The sequence below is a fragment of the Xenopus laevis genome, chromosome 6L, assembly GCF_017654675.1.
Source record: "Xenopus laevis strain J_2021 chromosome 6L, Xenopus_laevis_v10.1, whole genome shotgun sequence".
Taxonomy (NCBI): domain Eukaryota; kingdom Metazoa; phylum Chordata; class Amphibia; order Anura; family Pipidae; genus Xenopus; species Xenopus laevis.
In genome coordinates, this window is record NC_054381.1 from 58,806,864 (window position 1) to 58,832,573 (window position 25,710).

The window sequence follows — 25,710 nt, forward strand, 5'->3', positions numbered from 1 at the left end:
AGCTGCTCTTCCAGTTTAGTGTGATTTGCCATCTGACTTGGAACAGAGCCCTGGATACAACTTGCCTATACTTTTCTGGGGTGTGTTCCCTAATCCCTATACTCAAGAGGCAAAGAGCTGGGTCTGATGGCAGAGTTGTACCTGTTATCACAGACAGGTGTTTTACAATTTCAGCCCAGTATTTTTAAAGTCCATGGCTTGCTGGGCTTCACATCTTAGGCACTCTGGGGAGACATTAGGGTACATTTTATTTAGATTTTCTCTGGTGTGGTAAACTCTGTGCACCATATACGTTTGCAGTAGTCTGTCATTATAGTTGTATGAGACATGCTTAGGAGCCCTTAGAGCCTCAGCCTACTGACTATCAGTTATGTAGTTTAAGTCTCTGTCCCATAGTTCCCTGCTATGTATTGGGCTGCTTCTGACTAATGCTACTTGTATTTTTTTGTAAATACCAGAGAGAGTTTCCTTTTGGTGTGGGTTTTGGAGGATAGCCAATAGCTGCGAGACTGTTAGGGTATATGGTACCTCGCTTTTAATTCATCAAAGGATATTGGCCCCTCCACACATCTGTTATAGATTTTATCCCTTTGCTTGCCCAGGAGCTTGGGGGAGCTACATGGGCCAAGTGCGGGAACTTTGTATTGCCCCATAGTTAACTTGTGAGAAGTTTTACAAATCATGAACCTTTTCCAGAGCCCTACCCTGTGCGCTCAGGATTAAGTTTGAGGCTTGTACTGTAGTCCCCAAGATTAAGTCCCAAGGGGAGGTTGGTTGAGTGGGTTACCACTTCCCCCAGTTTATGCAAGGGTGGATGATGGTTTTCAGTGTAGAATCACTACTAGGTGGGTAAATTGAGCTGCTAAAAAGTAATGGAGCATGTTAGGAAGGGCCATCCCACCTTCTCCCACTGGTCTCATAAGGGTCAGCAAGCCCAATCTAGACCTTGATTTCCCCCAGATGAATTTACGTATCCTTTTGTTTATGACTTCAAAATTTTTCTTCAGTACCCATATGGGGGAGTGCCATAGCAGGTATAGCAGTTTGTGCATAGCTATCATCAACCAAAAGTTATCTCTGTCCAAAGATTTATGGGCCTAACTGTATGTATAGACAGAGTTGAACTTGATGGACTTTAGTCTTTTTTCAACACAACTTAACTATTTAACTATGTAACCTAGTCAGTGTTTATCAGATTTATCAGATTATGGACTTATAAAGTAATATAGATTCATTGGGCTCCCTAAGCCCTCATTTTAGGGATTGCAAGTACACTGCTATGCTGCATGATTACCTCTATGAAGTTACATAAACCTGTAAAAAATAGTGATTAAAATAAAGGAAGGGTTGTTTTGTGTTGGATCTTTGCATGTTGTTCTGAACTTTCTCTGTTTTATTACTCCCACAACAATGACTGGTTTTGAAATATGATGGGCTATAAAAATCCAACAATACAAGCGAGTTCTGATGTAACACTGCAATTAGATTTCACAGCAGCATACAGGAGAGTCGTATATGTTCTAACAAAAATAGATGTGTGCCTTTAAGGTAAATCTAGCTGAAGGTTATTGATGATACCAGGGTGAGTTTTGAATGGGGAAATAAATGTTGCCAGTTTGTAACCCTGTAGATTCGTTTGAATCAGCCAGGAAAGAGGTGAAAGCAATAAAAAACATTTTTATGTTTTACTGCAATTGAAATAACTTGAAACAATGAATAGATATTTGCAATTTTCTTTTACCTTCTGTAATAAGATGCTGAAAGATAGTAATGAAATCACCTGCTTGCATAAGTCTGCATTTTCCCTAGTAGGATGACTATTGAAATCAAATGAACTACCCAAATCATGTACCTCTCTGCTCTTCACAGTTTACTGCATCCACTCTGCAGCTGTTCTGCATAAACTGTTTTTGGCTTTTTCCCCAGATTGAGCAAATGTAAAAGCTGTATTGTTTTTTTTCCCTTAAGATAAGGTCCATGCAGAGAGGCAGGGAAGAAGGGCTGGGATTTACCATGCTGCCCAAAAGTAGGCTGTAATCAAATGGCTTCTAATACAGTATTAATTGAAAGAGAAAAGGTTGCAATGCAGAATAAAGGGTGCTTTTATTCAAGAAAACAAAATCTGATTTTAAAAACCATCTTAAAATTGACATGTTTTCTGGGCAACACTTTCCTTAGAATTATACTTTCTTAAAGGGTTTTTTTTACCTTCAAACAACTTGTTTTCAGATCACCAGAGATAATGACTTTTTCCAATTACTTTCTATTTTCTATGTGTCTAGTTTTTCTAATATTGAAGTGTAAAGGATAATTTTTCACCTTCTAAAGCAGCTCTGGGAGGGGGGGGGTCGTCGACCCTTTAAATGGTTCTAAATGGATACATTTATGGATAGATTTCTTATCTTTGTCCCTGCTGAGCAGAATCATTTCATTAAAGGAAGCTGTTGTATGTATTAACTAGGGATGCACCGAATCCAGGATTCAGCCTTTTTCAGCAGGATTCGGATTCGGCCAAATCCTTCTGCCCAGCCGAACCGAATACTAATTTGCATATGCAAATTAAGGGCAAGGAGGGAAATCGTGTGACTTTTTGTCACAAAACAAGGAAGTAAAAAATGTTTTCCCCTAATAAGCATATGCAAATTAGGGGTTGGATTTGGATCAGTATTCGGACGAATCTTTTGCGACGAAAATATTGGATTCGGTGCATCCCTAGTATTAACCAAATAATGCAAAATTGTAACAGTTTACAGTCTGCACCTGAATTACTGAGCTGCCAGACTCAAACACCAGAGACAGGCACATACTTTTAACTTAGATTTTGAAAAAACAGTAAAAAATAAATAATGGAAAGTAATTGAAAAAAGTCTTTATTTCTGAGGAACAATCTGAAAACGAATGAACTGGAAAAGTGTTTGGAAGGTGAACAACCCCTTTAAAGATTTTGATGTAACTTTTAAAAATATATGGGGCTATGTTGCTTGTGTCTTTTCCTGTTGAAAAGGTAGGCGATATGGTAGAAGAATCTGTAGGAAGTTTTAAGTCTTAATTGACATATTCTGTGCTAAATCCTTACCTTGACACTTCCATCATGGCATGGGCAAAGTATTCATGAGTAGGGTACAACTGACTCACCTAAGTCATTGCTAGGACTCAGAAAACTAAAAATGTATATTGTATAGGGGCAAAATGTATATTGTTTAGGGGCCTATTTATCATACTGGAGTAAAACATTACTGGTGATGTTGCCCATAGCATCCAATCAGATATTCGCTTTGCTTTACTAAATTGAAGGTGACTGTTGAAATCTAATTGCTGATTGGTTGATATGGTAAACATCAATGATGATATTTTTCTCCAATATTTTACACAGCATGATACTGTAAATAGCGCCTTAGTGTGACTCAAAATTTTGGCATTCTGGTGGAACAATGTTTTTTTGGTGGCAGCCCTCAGTGACACACATACATTTGTCTGAATATAAGTAGTGGGGTTTCTGACTTTATGAGTACATGTGAGATACTTGTACTGCATCTCCTGTATTTCACTTATTTTTCTATCAGTGAGCAGTTTCTTGTTATTCATGTTTTTTTTTCTTTTGTAGCAACAGGTACTTTCATATTTAATACTGTGCATTATGCACCTCCCGCCTCAATGAGGCTGTTTGTCACTTTCCCAATTAATTATTTACATACCAGTCTACCTAGAATATTATACTGAAATAGTGGTAAACTTCTTTCTGCTCTAACTTGGTAGGGAAGAAACACATGATTAATGACTGTAATGTATCATTTAATTGGTAACCTCTTAAAATATTCATTTAATAGAGCTTTTTGCAGTGAAAAAATGTTGGCATTAGAAAGATGTCTTCCCCTGAGGCTTGTCTTCTCTTCGTGTGGGAAACTAACACCTAGCCTACTGTGCATTTAGTGAGAGAATACTGCAATTATAAACATTTCCATAAAGAACAAAAGCATATATTTAATTCATTTGGCTCAATATGTATCCCATTTGATATTAGATACAATTACATAATAGCAGATGAAGCTAATATTGTGTTTGGTTTGCTTTGACTTACTTATTTTAACACGTATTAGTTAACTGTTTCCTCTTCTAACACTACCCTTTTTAGCTGTATATCTGTTTATATAGAGGAACAGCTAAATGATCTAATTTTCATGTATGTCGCGGCTGCCCTAAAATGTTGTTTCGTGTTTGTCTATTTAGAAGTGAAATACACATTTCCCTTCAACTGTAGAAAGTGCAAGCAATAATTCTACTGTATGATTCTTCTGAAATAAGAATGTTCAATATACTTGTTACTGTGCCGATTTTATGGAATATAAAATACTAAATGCTACTGTATGCACATATGGTGACAAAACATGATATAGTGGGAAAACTGATATAGTGCTTTTTCAAGGCTGCAGGGGTTTTTGGGATGTGAAACCCCTTCACTGTTCTGCAGACAAGTAAGAACTATAGTTGCCAGATTATGAAGCAGGAAACAAATCCTCCCCAATCATGGACTAGTTATAAAACACACTCCATTCTTGAACATGGATTAGATTCGGTCAAAATTTGTCTTTGTCATCAGACTTATTCTACTTTTGTTTTTTGCTGCCTTTTTCAGACCCCTGGCCTGGAAGATGACCATTGTTTTGTGTGCACTAAACCTGTTATACTTATCCAATGTCCCAAGTGAGGTAGGACCTACAGGTACAGCTGCCTCTCAGATGAACCCTTTACTAGTACCTTACAGACAAATTTAAGAATCTTTCACAAATATGGGGGGGGCATCCGTTGGTCTGACCAATAACCCAGTGCTAGGTTAACTAATATATTAACAAATATTGAAAATGATTAACCATTTGGATTAGGTAAAAAACTTTCTAGTATTATTTGCCATAGAGTCCTCATTATTTTGTCTACTATTTTGTCTATGTTTTTGCAATTAAACTCCTCCTCACATCTAACCAATTTTTATTTAATAGGGTATATATGTGGCCTCTTACACATGCACAACAAACAGTAGTCAGACAATTCTATCCTATTGAAATAGGTGCTGAATTCCTTACCATGGTAGCAACCAAACTATTTTTGTAAGAATTTAAAAAATATTTACATCTCAGGTCCTGATTGCTAAGCAAAACTCTTCTTCTTTGAAGCAAGAATAATACACTACCAGTTGGTTTCTATCCATATCTCAGGAACTTTATGTTTTCATTTAACTGAGAAGATGAGAATTCATGATAGACCTATCAAAGCTCCCATCCCTCAGCTTCGCCCCGTAGACTGGGTGATATAAGCTGCTTTACATTCAGACACAAGACAAATTAGTCAGTTCTCTGTTCATGCTTCACATAGCATACTGCTAGCAGAATGATCCATTTCTCTCTCTATGATTGAGAGATACTGAGTTCCCTTTCAATGGTGGTTAGAGAGATTCTATAGAAGATGGAAATGGAATAAAGATGAAGAAATCTTCAATGAAACAATATTGTGCAATATGAACAACATGCACTGAGGCTTGCAATGCGGAAACTGTCACTGTAAACTCATCAGTTTCAAAATGCACTGGAATGGAGATACTTCATATCTTTTTATGAGATTCTGTTAACTGCAATATTGTTTTTTTAAAGGTCAAACACAACTATAAATATATATTTGTGAAAAAAAATGTACATACAACAATGGGAAAGAGAGAGTTTATTTATAAAAGTGACATTTTCACAATACACCAGAAAGTCCATTAGTGTTTAATTTTAAACTAATACTTCGGTAAACTCAAACTGGTATATTTCAATATAAGTTCAGTATAAGTATAAGGGCACCTATCATTAAAAAATTGCTTCCCCCACCAGAAGTGTGGGCTAATGGAGTAGGAGGAAACTATAGTTTTTTTGTTTTTCATTTAAAATGCTCCCACTGAGCATTAAGCCACTCGCACTGGGAGGAAGCACTTGGTGCGATTAGCCAGGTTGAATGTAAGGTACCTGTGCCAAATATATCTAGTGCTCTGTCCGATGTGGGGCGCAGGCGCAGGGGTGCGCAGGCTTCTGGGCATCTTCGGCGTCTGGCGCCCACGTTCGCGTCTTTGCGCGGGCGCGCGTCCGTTTATTCGGACACGCGCGCGTCGCGACGGACGCTAGCGCGTCTCAACGGACGCGAGCGCGCTAATTGAGGCTCTGCGTCAATCACGCTGCGACGTCACGTTTGGCGCCAAATCTGTCCCTTTAAATAGTCTTCAGCAAAAGCAAACGGTGCTTGGTTATTTCCTTGCTTGGACTCGTTCCTGTTTGTTCCTGTTTGCCTTTTGGATTTGCTTCTCTCGTTACCGACCTCGGCCTGACTTTGGATTTCGCTTGTCATCTGCTTGCCTACTGACTTCTGCCTGTTTACCATTTCGATAATCTTCTGCCTGCCTTTTGACCTCGGCCTGTCCCTCACTACGTCTTGTCTGCTGCCTGCCTATCGACCATCTGCCTGTTCTAAGACTACGACTTCGCTTCAACTTGCACTTGAATCATCCCTACGGGTTCAGTGAGCTGTACACTAAACAGCAGTTCTAACTGCTCTTCCTATATTGTCTCCAAAGAGCCTGACAGAATAACCAAGCCAGAATGGAGCCTTCGGAAGAGTTGCCTACACTGGTCGATCTTTCTCAACAGATTTTGTCACTTACTCAAGTAGTGAGAGAACTTCGGGGTGACTATCTTCATGTGCAAGAACAATTACAGAGTTTGCAGATGTCCACAGTTCCGCCTGACGCCTCCGCTTCCGGATTATCAGCTACTGCGTCAGGAGGGGCAGCTTCTTCCTCTCATCAGGAACCCAAGGTTGCTATGCCCGACAAATTTTCTGGAGACCGAAAGACTTTCAGAACCTTTGTTAATAGTTGTCGGCTCCTGTTTACCTTAAAGCCTCAGTCTCATGCTACTGATCAGATCCGGGTTGGAGTTATGATTTCGTTGCTTCAAGGGCAACCTCAGGCCTGGGCTCATCGCTTATTGGAGCAAAACAGCCCCTTGTTAGCAACTACCGACTCATTTATCCAGGCTTTGGCAAAGATTTATGAGGATCCTCATAAGGTGGAAACAGCAGAAGCGGCTATACGAAATCTGCGTCAGCTTCGCCGTCCTGTTGAAGAATATGTGGCAGAATTCCGGTGCTGGGCCCCAGATACTCTGTGGAACGATAGGGCTCTTCGACATCAATTTCGTCTGGGGTTATCGGAAACTTTAAGGGACGAATTGGCAAGAGTCGGGTTACCGTCTTCATTGGAGGAAGTAATTTCACTGGCCGTCCAGATTGATCAAAGAATTAGGGAAAGACGCCAAGAAAGAGGTGTTGGTCCCTCAATTCCGGAATGGGTGCTGCCTACAGCTCCTCCTCCAGTTTACCCTATTTCATCCTCTGATCCCGAACCTATGCAGATTGGGGTGGTTCGAAAGACACTTTCTGTGGAGGAAAGACTTCGTCGTAGACGGTTGAATTTGTGTCTTTACTGTGGCCTTGCTGGACATTTACTTAAAGATTGTCCCACACGACCCAATGGTAAAAATCGTCTTCTTCATTCTCCTATTTTACCATGTATTCCACCTCTTCAGTCTTATATTCTTCTTCATCTGTCATTTCAGTGGTACAAAAGAAGAATTGAAGTAGATGCGGTTGTGGACTCAGGAGCTTGTGGGTGCTTCATCAACCAGGCGTTCGCAAGTCTTCATCAACTTCCTTTGGTCCCAAAGATTCAGCCCATTCCAGTTAAGATGGCGGATGGCAATTTCATTTCTTCTGGACCTGTATCCTTGGAAACCCCACATATTTTGACTTTTTCTGTTCAGGGGCATTATGAGTTATTAAAGTTTGATGTCATGGAAAATCTGCTTTTTCCTGTTATTCTTGGAATTCCGTGGTTAAGAAGTCATAACCCTAGTGTTGATTGGCAGTCTGGGACAATCCTTTTTAATTCTAATTATTGTCGAAAAAATTGTCTTCCGTCTGCACCAGACTTGGCTTTGAATACTTCGGATGACGAGATTCTTCAGTTCGTTCCTCAAGTTTATCATGATTTTTCAGACGTATTCAGTAAGAAAGCAGCAGATACTCTTCCTCCTCATAGGAGTTATGATTGTCCTATTGATCTCCTCCCTGGGGCAGCTATTCCTTTCGGAAGGATTTACCCTTTATCTGAACCTGAGTTGACTACATTGAAAGATTATATTGAGGAAAATCTCGCTAAAGGTTTTATTCGTCATTCAACGTCTCCGGCTGGAGCAGGTATCTTTTTCGTTGAAAAGAAGGACCACTCCTTAAGACCCTGCATTGATTTTCGAGAGCTTAACAAGGTTACAGTTAAGAATCGCTATCCGTTGCCTCTTATTCCTGATCTTTTTCAAAGACTTCGTCATGCCAAAATTTTTTCAAAATTTGATTTCCGAGGGGCTTACAATTTAATTCGTATTCGAGAAGGAGATGAGTGGAAGACTGCATTTCGTTCTCGTTATGGACATTTTGAGTATACTGTAATGCCTTTTGGTTTGTGCAACGCCCCGGCTACGTTTCAACATTTTGTTAATGATATTTTTCATGATCTTCTGGACCAATTCGTCATCGTCTATCTGGATGATATTTTGATTTTTTCCAATTCATTAGAGGAACATCGAAGTCATGTGAGAGAAGTTCTTTTAAGGCTCAGACATTATCAATTATATGCCAAAGCTTCCAAATGTGACTTTGAGAAGGCTAGTATTGAATTTCTGGGTTTCGTAGTTTCCGATCAAGGTTTTAAGATGGACATCAAAAAAGTGGAAGCGGTTATCAATTGGCCTTCTCCTGTGGATCGAAAAGGAGTGCAACGTTTTGTGGGGTTCGCCAACTTTTATAGGAGATTCATTAAAAAAATTTCTGCTATTATCAAACCCCTCACGGATCTCACAAGCAACAAGATTAAATTTTCTTGGTCTTCGGGTGCTCAACAAGCCTTTGATTATTTGAAAAAATTGTTTGTCTCAGCTCCTATTCTTGTTCATTCGGATGTCTCTAAACCTTTTACCCTAGAAGTTGATGCTTCAGAAGTGGCCATCGGAGCAATTCTCTCTCAGCGAGCTGGTCCTAAAGATGTTCTACATCCGGTGGCATTCTTTTCTAAAAAACTAAGCCCTACAGAAAGAAATTATGATGTTGGGGACCGTGAACTCTTAGCCATCAAAGGGGCATTAGAAGAATGGCGGCATCTTCTTGAAGGGGCTTCTCATCCAATTATTGTTTTCACCGATCACAAAAACTTGGAGTACTTACGTACGGCAAAAAGGCTGAATCCTCGTCAAGCGAGATGGGCACTTTTCTTTTCTCGCTTCCAATTCCATGTTACTTATAAACCTGGTTCTAAGAATATAAAGGCAGATGCTTTATCTAGAATTTTTCCAGTGGAAAAGGATACTACGCTTCCTGACACTATTCTTCAGCCTGGACATTTTTTATTGTTACAATCTTCTTTTATGGAGAATTTGAGAAATGCTCCTCAGTCGGTGTTGGATTATCCTGGGGTTAACAATTTGCTTCTTGAAGGTAATCTGCTTTTACGAAATAATAGATTGGTGGTTCCTCCTAAACTTCGTGTAGAGGCTCTTAAACTTATTCATGACCATCCTTTGGCCGGACATTCTGGAATTCGGAAGACTCTGGATTTAGCAAGACGTTTCTTTTGGTGGCCTTCTTTAGTAAAAGAATGTATATCTTTTGTTCGTTCTTGTGACTCCTGTGCCAGATCTAAACCGTCCCACAACAAACCTGTTGGTTTACTTCGCCCTTTGCCAGTTCCTGAGAGGCCATGGAGTTCTATTTCGATGGACTTTATTGTAGAGCTTCCTCCTTCCAACAATTATAACACTGTTTTTGTGGTCGTGGATCGTCTCACCAAGATGGCTCACTTTATCCCACTCCCTCGGTTACCTTCTGCGGCAGCTACTGCAGATGTCTTTATTAAAGAAATTGTGAGACTGCATGGTTTACCTCAAGAAATCATTTCGGATCGGGGTTCGCAGTTTACTTCAAAATTCTGGACTGCTTTATGTAAGGCCCTTAATATTTCTTTATCCCGATCTTCTGCTTACCATCCGCAAACCAATGGGCAAACAGAAAGAACCAATCAGACTCTTGAACAGTATATCTGCACCTTTTCTTCTCATCTGCAAGATAATTGGTCTTCTCTTCTTCCTTGTGCAGAATTTTGTTACAACAATTCATTACATTCTTCCATGGGCCAAACTCCTTTTTTCTCTAATATAGGGTTCCATCCTATTATGTTCCCTGATGTCTTGCCAGAAGTGACTCTTCCTTCTCTACAGGATCGCCTTGAATTTCTCAACCAGAACTCCGGGATCCTAAAGACACACATAAGTAAGGCTCAACAAAACTTTAAGATTTTTTCAGATCGTAGACGAGGAAAAGATCCTGAGTTTAAGGTCAATGATAAGGTTTGGCTTTCTACACTGAATCTTCGTCTTTCATATTCCTCCAAGAAGTTGGCTCCAAGGTTCTTGGGACCCTTCTCCATCAAAAGGGTAATTAATCCTGTTTCCTTTGAATTAGATTTACCGGAGTCTTTGAAAGTGTATCCTGTCTTCCATGCTGCACTAAAGAAATTTGTGCCTAATACGTTTCCTGGGCGTATTCCTCTTCCTCCTCCAGCGATCTCTTGTCAGGATGGAGTTGAATTTGAGGTCGAAAGAGTTTTGGACTCAAGGTTTCGGGGTAAGAAGTTACAGTATTTGATCAAGTGGAAGGGATTTCCTAATGAAGAGATTTCCTGGGAACCAGTGGAGAATATTCATGCACCAAGATTGGTTTCAGCATTCCACAGAAATCATCCGGAAAAAGCCTGCTGAAGACGTCCTGAGGCCATCCCTCGGGGGGGGGGCAATGTAAGGTACCTGTGCCAAATATATCTAGTGCTCTGTCCGATGTGGGGCGCAGGCGCAGGGGTGCGCAGGCTTCTGGGCATCTTCGGCGTCTGGAGCCCACGTTCGCGTCTTTGCGCGGGCGCGTGTCCGTTTATTCGGACACGCGCGCGTCGCGACGGACGCTAGCGCGTCTCAACGGATGCGAGCGCGCTAATTGACGCTCTGCGTCAATCACGCTGCGACGCCACGTTTGGCGCCAAATCTGTCCCTTTAAATAGTCTTCAGCAAAAGCAAACGGTGCTTGGTTATTTCCTTGCTTGGACTCGTTCCTGTTTGTTCCTGTTTGCCTTTTGGATTTGCTTCTCTCGTTACCGACCTCGGCCTGACTTTGGATTTCGCTTGTCATCTGCTTGCCTACTGACTTCTGCCTGTTTACCATTTCGATAATCTTCTGCCTGCCTTTTGACCTCGGCCTGTCCCTCACTACGTCTTGTCTGCTGCCTGCCTATCGACCATCTGCCTGTTCTAAGACTACGACTTCGCTTCAACTTGCACTTGAATCATCCCTACGGGTTCAGTGAGCTGTACACTAAACAGCAGTTCTAACTGCTCTTCCTATATTGTCTCCAAAGAGCCTGACATTGAAACACTAAGCATAATGTACCAGCTATTAGCTCAATATGCACATGATATCACAGACATGCACATAATAAGTGAGCTGGGAGACTCACTCATTATGTGCATGCATGTCACAAAACATGGCCGCCTGTACCTGAAGCTCCCTCCCAGTGTGGGCCGCTAAGTTCTTGCTAAGTTTTTTAAAAAAAATAAAACAAAAACCTATTACCTCTATTAACCCACACCTCCAGTGGGGATAAACATTTTTTTTTATAATAGGTGCCCTTTCAATAAGGTCACTGTGGCCACTCAAGTTTATTATATTTAATTAGAGATATATGCATGCTCTTAAATGTCCTGTTTAATTCATTTATTAAAGGAAACCAGTATCTTGAGAATGAATGCTTAACCTACATATAGGGGCCGATTCATCAAGGGTCGAATATCGTTAATTAACCCTCGATATTCGACTAGGAATTGAAATCCTTCGACTTCGAATATCGAAGTCGATAGATTTAGCGCAAATTCTGCGATCGTACGATCGAAGGATTATTCCTTCGATCGAACGATAAAATCCTTCAAATCGAACGATTCGAAGGATTTGAATCCAACGATCGAAGGAATATCCTTCGATCAAAAAAACTTAGGCAAGCCTATGGGGACCTTCCCCATAGGCTAACATTGACTTCGGTAGCTTTTATCTGCCGAACTAGGGGGTCAAAGTTTTTTTTAAAGAGACAGTACTTCGACTATCGAATGGTCGAATAGTTGAACGATTTTTACTTCGAATCCTTCGATTCGAAGTCGTAGTCGTAGTCGAAGGTCGAACTAGCCCATTCGATGGTCGAAGTAGCCCAAAAAACACTTCGAAATTCGAAGTTTTTTTACTTCGAATCCTTCACTCGAATTTAGTGAATCGGCCCCCTAATGTATACTAAAATATGAGCCCCATTAAAGAATCTTATCAAATTGGCATAAACATATGAGTCACTCCTTGTGATCTCTAATACGGTATATTTGAATACATTATAGCAGAGGGTACATTATCCACTATATAGTATAATGTATAATCAATCCAGAGTTCTATTAGATGAAGAAGCCTGTGGACTTTTATAAAGTCACATGTCTACATTTAAAGGGGCACATTTACTTAGCTCGAGTGAAGGAATAGAAGATACATACTTAGTCGAAGTACTGTCTCTTTGAAAAAAACTTCGACCAGTTACTTCACCACCTAAAACCTACCGAACATCAATGTTAGCCTATGGGGAAGGTCCCCATAGGCTTCCTAACAATTTTCTGATCAAAGGAAAATCGTTTGATCGATGGATTAAAATCCTTCGAATTGTTCGATTCAAAGGAATTAATCGATCGTACGTTTTTTCCTTTGATCGTTCGATCGTAGGAAATGCGGTAAACCCTTCCGCTTCGAAATTCGAAGTCGAATGATTTTACTTCGACAGTCAATATAGAGGGTTAATTAACCCTCGATATTCGACCCTAAGTAAATGTGCCCCTTACTGTACTTCCTCAAGGCAGGGTAGTAAATGTTGAGGCACAAATTAGGGAGTGCCAGCATATGTAGGTTTCCTTGTGTCCACAAATGATCCCAGTGCAGTCAGACAGTAGCACTCTTTTAATGAGCAATAAGGAGACTCACTTTTGCACCCTTTAGTGCCCTTATACTTCTGTCTGGGGTCTAAGTAAATGACCCCTGACTATATTATAAATATCTATACTTATCTATACTTATATAATAGCAGAAGTACTTTACTTTAACAATGCCTCTTTTTAACAGTGTAAGGTACTGTACAATATCCTTATTGTGTAGTAAGCTCGGTGCTGTCTACTTCATGCATTCTCCAACTGGCTGACAAGCTTTGGGGTATATATATCAAAGAGTGACATTAGAGATTTCCACAGTCCACAGAGTGAAATACGGCCTCTCTCCATTCATTTCTAAGGGATTTTTAAAGGCATATTTATCAATTGGCAAACTTTCACTATCACCCTTTGATAAATATGCCTTTAAAAATCACATAGAAATGAATGGAGAGAGGCCGTATTTCACTCTGCGGACTGTGGAGATCTCCAACTTCACTCTTTGATAAATATATCCCTTTATGTTTGCCTTTTTTTCATAAATCTGTATTTTTTGTAGCTTTTCGTTATCAAGAAGATGACTAAAAAAAATGCAATTTTGGTTGTGAAAGGTCACAGCATTAGTAACACTAATTTAACACTAATCTAAGAATGAATTGTAAAATGTACTTTTTAAATTCATGTGACATACAAACTTGTAAAAATATACCCTACATAGAGCACTTGTAAGGTCCCATCTAGAATATGCCATACAGTTTTGGTCTCCATCACTCAAACAGGACATTATTGTATTAGAGAGGGTACAGAGAAGGGCAACTAAGTTGGTAAAGGGTATTGAAAATCTCAGCTATGAGGAAAGAATGGCCAAATTGTTGATGTTCACGCTGGAGAAGAGGCGCTTAAGGGGTGAAATGATGATTATGTATAAATATATAAGTGGTCATATAATAATCTCTCTAATGCTTTATTTACCTCCTAAATATTTGGATAGGGTTTTTTTTACAGTGAAATCTGTGAAGATGTGGAGTTCTCTTCCTGAATCAGTTGTACAGGCTGAAACATTAGATAGATTTAAAAAGGGGTTCAATGGCTTTTTAGCAAGTGAAGGAATATGGATTATGGAAGATAGCTCATAGTACAAGTTGATCCAGGGACTAGTCCGATTGCCATCTTGGAGTCAGGGAGGAATTATTTCCCCCGCTGAGGCAAATTGGAGAGGCTTCAGATGGGGTTTTTTGCCTTCCTCTTGATCAACTAGCAGTTCGGCAGGTTAAAATAGAGTTAAACGGTTGAACTTGATAGATGTGTCTTTTTTCAAACTAACTTACGATGTTACTTACTTACTATGTGTAGGGACCCATAGAGTTAACAATGCTTCTATGGCTTTAAGTCCCTAACTTCCTTTTCCCTAGTTACTGGGGAAAAGCTAATGTATCTAGTTAAAGTATTTGCATATCCAATGTTATGGGCCAGGTGGTGCTGTGACCACATCCTGTCACACTCTGGTATAGTGAATGAGAAGGGGTGGATCTTGCTCTTTGGCTGCTGGAGGCTGATCCGGCTAGGTGTGCCCAGGGAAGCCTGGGTACAGCAAGGCCCAGAAAGCCATGTGCCAAGAGGGACCGGGTCCTCTAGTGTCTAAGTTGGGGAGCAGGGAATCCCATGAATGAGGTTAGCTAAACAGGGTTAGTTCTGTCATAGACTCTCTAGGAGAGTAAGGTTAAGAGGACAGATAGTAACAGCAGCTGGAGCTCCATCGAGGATTGTAGTAGGGAGTAGCTTCCCAAGACTTTTGAATTGCCTAGAGTGAAGGAGCCACAGTGGATAGGGTGTCAGGATTAGAAAGGTGTTCTCCCTGACCACTCCACTGAGTGGGGAGCCGGACCACTCTGAGGTATATTGCAAAATGGATGTACTACCTGACTACCTTGTCTGATGGGAGTCACTGTCTCTGCTGTGTGCTGTAACCTGTTTCAGCCTGCTGTGTGGCACTGTGTGTGCCTTGTACCTTTGTAAGTAAACCCTGGGCTCATTTTTCTTGTACAAATAAACAGTTATTCCTTTGATTTACACAAGAATCTCCTGGAGCCCATTATTTCTATTTGGTGTAGCAAAGTAGCGTGAAAGTTGTAGTTAAACTATTCCACCTGGGAAATCTTCCATGTAGCAAAGACCCTAGCCTGAAGTGTTTTGAGTTGCATGTAACCCATGCTCTAACAACTAGCTTGACATTAACCCCTTTTTGGTCTGCCTAGTCACATTAGCGTTAGATATGTATTATATGATTGAAGCTAAGAAGGTAGTACAACAAAGCCAGGAGGGGCACCCAAAAATTCCCCACTCACTAGATTAACAGGGAAAACATAGATTAACAAACTCCCAGGTCCACTTGTCCTTCTGCATTAGTCAAACCATCCCTACTGGCATCCCAGCAACCCTTCTCCTCCCTATTCATCCCTTCCTTGACCTGTGGTGTTCAAAGATTGTCATTAAAGGGTCCTAACCAGAAGATTTTCCCCTAATGGATAAAGGTGATGTCTGCATGTAGATTCCATAACATTTATTTAACTGCACTACTAAAGTTCAGAAGCATTAATAATATGAAATAAACCAAATTATGTTACTGAATGTCCTCCATCCATGTAGAAGTATTGGGGTCATACTATGTGCTCTCAAATTCATGGTTCCAACTTCCTGACACTGAAGAGGACTCAAGCTCTGTCCTGATTCCCATGTATTAGTGTTGCCCACTAAACTTTAGAGCCTAAACAGCACTGGAAAGAGTTTTGTGTCCTGACCTATGGGTTAAAATTCCTTGCTAAATATTTCTCTTATGAAACAGGAATGAGCATCAATTGCATATGAAAAAAACTTTACTGTTTAAATTGCAAGAAAGCACAAATCCAAAGTACAAATAAACACAACTATCTACTGCATGCTTAGTGGGTTAACTAAATAGAAATGATTTCATATTTCAAAATTCTGCCACATGTTCAATTTACGAATGACGTTGATCTGATCAGAGCGAGCCAGACATTGGCTTTAATAATGTCTCGAAATGAGCAAAAATGTAATAGGTTTTGAAACTCATTTAATTTTGGCATTTCTGTACTTGTACATTATTTTACAGGTAAGAAGCTGAGATTTCCTCTAGAGGTGGAACTGCAAGTGATGCAGCATTAAGAGGAAATGCTTGGGTGTGTCTGGCACTTGTGAAACAGATATTTTTGGCAGTGAAATAACTATTTCAGTAAGGTGACAGCTTGCAAACTGATGCAATTGGGCAGTAATTTAACATAATCACAAGAACACATTTTCTCTGGCAAGTGATAAGAAGAGCACTGTTTGCAAGTTATGACATATCAACTTAAATCTCCTCCACATGCTGGTTATTGAAAATGTTTACATTTTAATAAGTACATTTTTTTTGATTACGCGAATACTTGGGCCTTAAAGGGGAAACAAACCCCCCTGCTACCACCTACCCTACATAGCCCCCCCCCCTCTGCTCCACCCCAGCCTAGGTGGTACCTCCTGTAATTGCCCCTAATTCTTTACCTAACTCTTCTTGCGAGTCAGTGCAGAAGAGCTCACACGCGCCATCTTCTAGCTCTTCATTCTTCTTCGGGTCTTCTTCCTTCCCTTCAGCAATTTCTGTCATTTATGGCACATGCACAGTTGGCACGAACCAGAAGACTGCTCCAATTGTGCATGCGTCGATATGCCGTTCACTTCCCGAAGAAGACGAAGATCCAAAGATAGCGCCCGAGAGCTCCTGTGCGCTGACTCTGCAAGGAGAGCTAAGTGAAGAATTAGGGGCAATACAGGAGGTAACACCTAGGCTGAGGGGGGGGGGCAGAGAGGGAGGACTATGTAAGGAAAGGGGGTAGCAATATTTTAATAGCAGGGAATTTAGTTCTCCTTTAACAGATTATTGCATAATAGAGGAAACACTCCTAAATTGTCTAATATATTATTCAGAGCGATATCTAAAGACTTTGCTTGTGTAAGTATTCCCCTGCAGCAACCATAATTCTGCAGGAGCATATAAGTGTATAGTAGTCTTTTAAACATTAGGATGCACACATCTTATCCAAATGGTGTTTGGATATAAAATAGAATAAGAAGTGATTACGTTAATCTTATTATACTCATCTCATTGATGATAATTCGTATAAGAAGAAATGATATGCATCATGCTTTAAGCAAAAGTTACAGTTCAGTACAGACAATCAAACAAAAAGGTGATCCCTTGTTAAATAAATTTATCCTGCGGTAGAAGCGGAGGTCTGACCTTAGTCAGTACAAGTTAATGATTTAAAAGAGAAAAAAGTACCCCACTAGCTTCAAAACTCGCTCAGCAGTCTCTAGTAGTTAAAACTACCTAATTAAAGTCTCAGTTGCATGCAATTTTACTAATTACTTTAATATAAATCCCAAAAAAGTGCTTGTGCTATGATAAAACTGATTAAAATCCAATAATTATGAATTCATTAAATAATTGTGATACAGTTCATTCTATTATATATACAGGGGTTAAGAAAATTAGGTACACATATACCCTTAGCTGTAGCCAATTCTTATTCCACGATAGTGTATATCCTTTTACTACAAGGCCTTGACAAAGCCAGTATTGCGAAACGCGCGTCGGCGTTCTGAGTCCTTTTTAACCTTAAACTATTTATATTTAAGTCAATTGGGTTTTCAAAGTAGTGGAGGGGGTGGGGAGGTTGCAAACCTCAACCAGTGCTCGGTTCTTTGCTAAATCTATCTGATACTAAAGCTCACAAGAGCCCGTGGATTTGTGGTTTTTTAGGCCTATATAGTTTCCTTCCAGTCTAGGACTAGATTAAAATTTGAGACCACAGTCCCGGGTACTCTGCCTTCCTTGACTTTGTGGTGTCCCAGGGATAGAAATAATTAGGTAGTAGATTTGGGACAACTCCACCTCCTCCTCTTTTCCATTTCTGACTTATCTTCTGAACCTGAGCATTGTGTGTTTTTTTTAATATTTATCCTATTTATTGCAGTCTCTATTTAATCAATTCTCTCAACTTTAATTTATTGCTAAGCACTATCGAGCACTTTAAATTTTATGAATTTTTGGTCAGTCCGGATGAAATTACTTTTCATTAATTGTTAAGCACTTGCACTTTAAAGTTTTTTTAACTTAAAGTGATTGGTGGGGTTACTATTAACTATTATATATCCTGTAGTAAAAGGATATACACTATCGTGGAATAAGAATTGGCTACAGCTAAGGGTATTTGTGTACCTAATTTTCTTAACCCCTGTATATATAATAGAATGAACTGTATCACAATTATTTAATGAATTCATAATTATTGGATTTTAATCAGTTTTATCATAGCACAAGCACTTTTTTGGGATTTATATTAAAGTAATTAGTAAAATTGCATGCAACTGAGACTTAAATTAGGTAGTTTTAACTACTAGAGACTGCTGAGCGAGTTTTGAAGCTAGTGGGGTACTTTTTTCTCTTTTAAATCAGTTCAGTACAGACATCATATTTTCTAGAAATGAACACATAGAAATAGAAAAGAAATGAACACATAGAAATAGAAATGGTGATGAAAAATAAATAATAAATCATTTGGAAGTAACATCCTAGGTCATAATTTTTTCCTTTGGTCTTTCTATGATATTCAGAAGTTCCTGAATATAGGATGAAAGAATATCTCCTGCCATCTATGTAGTCTTGGGATAAATAAAAGAAGTTGAGTAGAACATCACATCCTTGGTTCATGAGGACTTATTTATTCTTTATGAACAAAAGTATTTTTGTAGAAATTAAATAAGCTTACATCTTTTTACTTTGAAACACAACTAAAACATATGCCCAGCCGTGACAGACTCATTGAATAGACAGAGACATTTTGTAGGCATAAGATGCAGTATTATGGTAATGTTCATGCAAGAAATTGCATTTCTATTCCCAGATGTACATAATTGGCTTATCAAGGGAATCCGACTTCGTGCTTAATTAAGTTCATAGTTTCCTTAGTACAAACCCCTTCATTTTCCATATGTTTTTATTGGCTATGCTGATTAAAGATGATTTGTATGTAAAACTACTGAACCAGATATATCAAGTTTAAATATATATATTTGTATTTTATTGGCCTAAATAAGTCAATATATAAGTTATATATAATATATAACATATGGCAAAATTTGGAACTCTGATTTTGACTCTATTTTATATAGAGAGGAGTAATTAGAACACTGGATCTAAAAATGCATCAAGTCTCAGGATTTAAACCCAGGCAAAATTGTTTCAAAGTTCAAATAACATAAATAGGGTTATGATACCAATATCTTTATATCCAAAGGAAGAATGATATTGTTTTGCCAAATTTTGCTTTGAGTCCACCAAGAAATAACACAAACATCACTCCATTGGGATAATATACTTGCATACATTTGGGGGTTTATTTAATAAAGCCTGAATCGAAAAAATCGGACTTTTTAGTGAAAAAAAACCTAACATTTTTCAGGATTTATTAAAGCCCGATGCTGCAAAAGTTCAGATCTGAAAATCCAGCATCTCAGACCTGCCATGGTTGTACAGTATATAAGTCACAGAGTTACAGAGAAAAAGGCAATCAATTTTAAAAATCTTAAGTGATTATAATGGAGTCTATAGAGTTTCTGGATAACGGATCCCATACCAATTTTTTTCAGAATTGTTTTTATAAACATGCATAATAGATTCATCTTACATCCATCTTTTGGCTTAGATGACAGTGAGTATACTAGAAAACACACCTGTACCTCCAAAGAAATATCTGCTTCCAGTCTGGAATTGAAGAGGACTGTTTGTTTTCACAGATGAGGCTTCATCACCATCAATAGTTAAAATTGCTAAATTTTCTTTGGCTGTGAGTCGTACTTCATGCCACTGTCCATCGTTAAGACCTGAACCTGAGAAGAATGATGCATTTTATGGAAAATTAATTTATGCACTGCTACATGGTCAAATATGAATAATTGTTGTCAGTACAGAAAAATAAATATCATATATGCACCAAATACAATAAAAGGCATTATATATATATATATATATATATATATATATATATATATATATATATATATATATATATATATATATATATATAAATGCTTAGGGTGTCCGCACTCGATCTCCAATAGAGTAGAGGTGCACGATCAATGTTCATAATATGCAGTAGTAATCGATCAGCACACTCATTTTAGAAGTGATTAAAGTGTCTTTATTGGTAACACAGCATTGTTATCCGATGTTTCGGTCCCACCTGGAGAAAGGTCCCCAGGTGGGACCAAAACGTCGGATAACAATGCTGTGTTACCAATAAAGACACTTTAATCACTTGTAAAATGAGTGTGCTGATCCATTACTACTGCATATATATATATATATATATATATATATATATATATATATATATATATATATATATATATATATATATATATATATATATATATATATATATATTCCAAATGCAATAAGGTCCACACTCTCAGGGCTTCTCAAAAAGAATAAATGTTTTATTATAGAAGTTACAGACTGACGTTTCGACCTGATCCCAGGCCTTTCTCAAAGTAACATTTCATTGTTAGAACTGCATTTTATATACATGATCTAGCGGGAAAACAACAGTCTAGCTGACGTGATGTACTCGTCAACATAAAGCGACTGTTAATCAAACCTCCTTCAGTGAAAATACATCAGTATTGCATAAATGGTTACCCTGTCTAAACAGGTTAACCATTTATGCAACACTGATGTCCGTATAGGGCCGGCATAACTCGTGAAATAGGTGTACTGTGCCTGGGTGCTTGAGAAGTCCATAGATATCCGCAAAGGAGGCGAGCACTCACAGATCTTAGAAAAAATAAAGGTGAATATTATTCAGCAAAAAAGTTGCTGACGTTTCGGCTAGCACTCATATTTTATTTATTATAAGTTCTGTATTCTTTAGTGTGGTAAGTGTAGTTTTGTCTTCTTTAGCTCATTTCACAAGTAATATCCCAAACCCAACCAATAAGAAACTGAAATAATGAGAAATAATGTTTTTTCTATCAAAAAGAGAAAGCCTGAATTTCAAGCAAAATATCAATGGCCTTGATTCAACCATGTCTAAAAGAAAGTGCTAAGCGACTAATTTGTTTGATGTACTTGCATGAGAGGGGATTGATTACACAGTAAATATGTTGTGGAGCATTAGCTGGGAACATTCTAAAGGAAAGGAATATCTCTTCCATAATGCTTTGCAAGGCAGAGTGAATAAGGAGAAAAACAGGACTTTTTCGGTTTAGACAGAAGGGGCCAGTACTGGTAATGGGATTGGAGGGATAAGGGTGTGCGCACTTCCATAACAGCTCCAGCAAAGCCAGGATGCAGTGGGCGTCCCCGCCTGGAGAACAGGTATTTTATTTTCAATATGGCCAAATCCCAATTTCACATTTTCCAGGGGACCGGGAAAAAAGTAAAATACAGGAAAATATAACAGGGAGGGGAAACATTACATTTATAGGGGGAAAACAGGTTTTTTTTTTAAAGAAAATGGGGCAAAATTATGACTTTTGCAGAAAAACACTTAGGGGGTTATTTACTAAACTCCGAATGCAAAAATCACAAAAAAAATCGTGATTTTTTACATGAAATCAGACTTTTAAAAAATAACTAATTTTTCGGAATTTATTAAAACCCGAGGATGCTGCCTTATCTGGTGGATAATGCTGCTGTGAATAAAACACAGACAAAAAACTACTTAGGGGCACATTTACTTAGCTCAAGTGAAGGAATAGAAGAAAAAATACTTCGAATTTCGAATGTTTTTTTTGGCTACTTCAACCATCGAATTGGCTACTTCGACTACGACTTCTAAACGAACGATTCAAACTAAAAATCGTTAGACTATTCGACCATTCGATAGTCGAAGTACTGTCTCTTTAAAAAATATTCGACCAACTACTTCGCCACCTAAAACCTACCGAACATCAATGTTAGCCTATGGGGAACATATCAAGTGAAAACTCATGGATCAGATTTAATTTCAGGAGAAAAAAACTTTCAGTTCCAGTTTTTTCCCATAGACTTCAAAGGAGTTTTCACGTGATAAACAGTGAGCTAAGTGTTTCTGAATTGAATTGCATCCCAAATTGAATCCAGACCATGACTTTTCATGTGATAAACCTTTGTCTGACTGAATTGAATCTGGCCCGTTATCTTATAATGTCCCCAAGTAACATTTTTACTTTGTTAAGCACTGTATATTGATTGCCCCTCTGCAATGGACAAAGTAGAAAGCTGAATACGTCCAGAAAAAAAAAGTACAGAATTAAATGTACTAATCAATACCCATATACAGTAAAACCTTAGGAATATAATTCAACAAGAAAGAAACAGAAAAATTATTTTATCCATTTTATACATGTTCTGCATCAAACTTCAAAATCCAAACTAAAGCTTTAGGAGTTACTAGAGTTTTTCCACTGCAGCTGTAATTGCTTCACAGTTTGACCTGAAATTATACAGTGCAAAGTCTTCATGTCACCTTTTCATATTGATTTGAACCCAGAAATTTAAACTGAATCTCATTACGTACACTTTTAAAGAACGTGACTGCCCACATTACTGTTATTTGGATGGCAAATGGAAGATGCCTGGAAATTCAACAATTTTATTTAAATATGCATGGAATTCCTAAATCATGTGCCCAGTTTTAAAATAGACTGCCTTCTGTGTGCCATATATCCAATACAGTCAGCTGAATAACTCACAAAGTATAAATTGAAAAAAGGCTATCAGCTATTAAATGATCTCTGACTAAATGTAAATTCATACATAGCTTTGTGCTGAAAATGGCTGCAGTTGACCAGGATTTACACCACAATAGCAAACAGGAAAATAATGCTTATAAATAATGTTTCATGGCAATGTAAAGAGATGCTAATGCCAGAATAATCCATGCAGTGATGTACAGTAACATTTCCTTATATGAATAGTGTTATAATTCTGTATTGCATAATCCAGTGATCTGCATTTTGTGAATCTCCAGATGTTCATAGATTTCAACTGGCAGCATTTTATAAACAGGCAACAACTGGCAGTGGATTGCTGGATGTTGTAGATTAGCAAGAACCAGAGAGCCAATTGTAAGACAATGGTAGGGATGTGCTACAGATGCCAAAGAACTCTAAAGGCCAACAACTCTCTTACTATTAATGGACTTTCTCATGGTTACATCATTATTCTGCTGATAAGTCTGATCCTCTTTACCAGAATGATATAATACATACAGACACAAGACACAAACTATGCTGGTTCCTAAAATTGAGGGAAAACACATGGGGCAGGTGTTAATCTAATGCATTTTATACTATGAATAATCACTATGTCAGAACTAAAACACCAAGGGAATACAAATTTGATTCTGTCACGTGAAAATATGTTTTTTAAAATGCATCAGTTAATAGTGCTGCTCCAGCAGAAGTCTGCATTGAAATCCATCATTCAAGAGAGCAAACAGAATTTTTTATTTTTTATTTAATTTTGAAATTTGACATGGGACTAGACATATTGTCAATTTCCAAGGTGCCCTCGGTCATGTGATTTGATAAACTTCAGTCCCTCTTACTCCTGCACGGCAAGTTGCAGTGATATCACCCCCAGCAGCCCATCATCAGAACAATGGGAATGTAACAGATAACAGCTCCCTGGTACATATGAGAATAGCACTCAATAAGTTCCACTGTGACTCCTTCAGTTACATTGAGTTGGAGAAACAATAGCTTATCTGAAAGCAGTTCCATCAAATGCTGACTCTTTCTGAAAGCACATGACCAGACAACATGAACTGAGAAGGCTGCCTACACACCATTATTATAACTAAAAAAGATATACTTGCTGGCTCAGAAATAAAACTTTATATGGAATAGTGAATTATTGGCAGTGTAAACAGTGTAATTTAGAAGTAAAAACTATACTACAAAAATCACAACAAAATCCATTTAAAGTACAAGAAAACCAGTACAAATCTAGGGTAAAAGCTACAAAGATCACCAATGCAGAAGGAAAATATTGCAAAAATCTATATTTTGTAAAAAAAATATGGGATAGAAACATTAACGTAATTGTAAAATGTTGTAGGTGTCTCTAGATTCATAGAAACAGTAACATTTGTATTATCATTGCTCTCACAGAACATTTAGCAAAGAACTTAAAGTTTAAAGTTTGTATAGGTATGAGACCTGTTATCCAAAATGCTTGGAAACTGGGGGTTTCTGGATAAGGGGGTCTTTCTTTACTTTTGGATATCCATACCTTAAGTCGATTAAATATTGAAGCCCAATAGGATTGTTTTGCCTTCAAATAATTAATTATTTCTTACATTATAAAAAGTATAATGTACTATTTTATTGGAACAGAGAAAAATAAAATAAGGGGGTTATTTCTCAAAGGTCAAATTTTGGAGTTTTTTATACCTCAAATGAACTCTAATTTAAGAAAAAACTCGAACCTCATGAAGGCTATTAACATCTTCAAATGGTTCAAGAGACCACTGCCATTGACTCCTACCACGACAGGTTTTTGATGGTGTATTTTTGGATTCAAGCTATTTCCAGAGTTGGGATATAATACAGTCAATCTTGAAAAAATCCTGTTTTTAAAAAAAAACTTTTTTTACGTGTAAAAATTATTTTCTGATCAAAAAAAAAACTTGAAAGCTCACATTTTTGTGAAAAACACAACTCGAACCATAATAAATCTGCCCAAAGTGTCACAAATGACAACTGATATCCTTTTTGCAACTGACTCACAATAAACAATATATATATATATATATATATATATATATATATACTGTATAATATAAAAGTCACTATATAAAGCTGATAAGTTGTTACTTCATATTCTCAAAAAAAGGGCAGCTCAGAAACCAGAGCAATTTGCATCATAAATTAATAATCAGCCCTGTAGCATCATCTTCTATCAAATGTAAAACCTCATTTTCTGCTTGATGAAATGCGACGACCCTTACATATAGTGGCATATTTATTATGCTGTGTAAAAAACAGCGGGATAATACATCACACATCACCAGGCTTCACCGTGTAAAAAAACGGCTTAACAATTTTGCACATTTTTGTTTAGAGTGACTTCCGCCAGAAGCAATGCAAAATAACCGTGGCAAATCTGGCATTTTGATGGCGTGAAATTACACACACTTTAATAAATATATAATTTATTTTACACAGTTTTTTTCTGCAAATTTTGTTTTACTCAGCATAATAAATATGCCCCTAAACTTCCCAACAGCAGTCCAGACCATACTGAGCATGCTCAGTGTCACTAAAACTCTGAACAGAACCCAAGATGTTGACCCCCTGTACACAACTTTGAAGGCCTGAATCATTACTGAAATTCTGCAACTTAAGGCTGATGCTGTTAATTTACAACATAAAATACAGCTTTGTTTTTAGTGTTTAGTTATCATTTCAGTTCCACAGTAAATTGATATCTTCATATTTATAGCCTTCTTTGTGGCACAGGCTATTGTTTTACAATAGCCTT

General features: G+C 38.0%; 1 protein-coding gene across 2 annotated transcripts in view; it reads right to left on the reverse strand.

Moving 5' to 3' along the window:
• LOC108718976 (contactin-associated protein-like 2) overlaps window positions 1-25,710 on the reverse strand; it is a 1,054,026-nt gene that overhangs the window by 366,678 nt on the left and 661,638 nt on the right. For both annotated transcript variants that reach the window (XM_041566089.1, XM_018267529.2), the window contains one exon: window positions 19,914-20,069. In XM_041566089.1, the coding sequence (XP_041422023.1) occupies window positions 19,914-20,069 (156 nt within the window). The remainder of the gene's footprint in view (window positions 1-19,913; window positions 20,070-25,710) is intronic.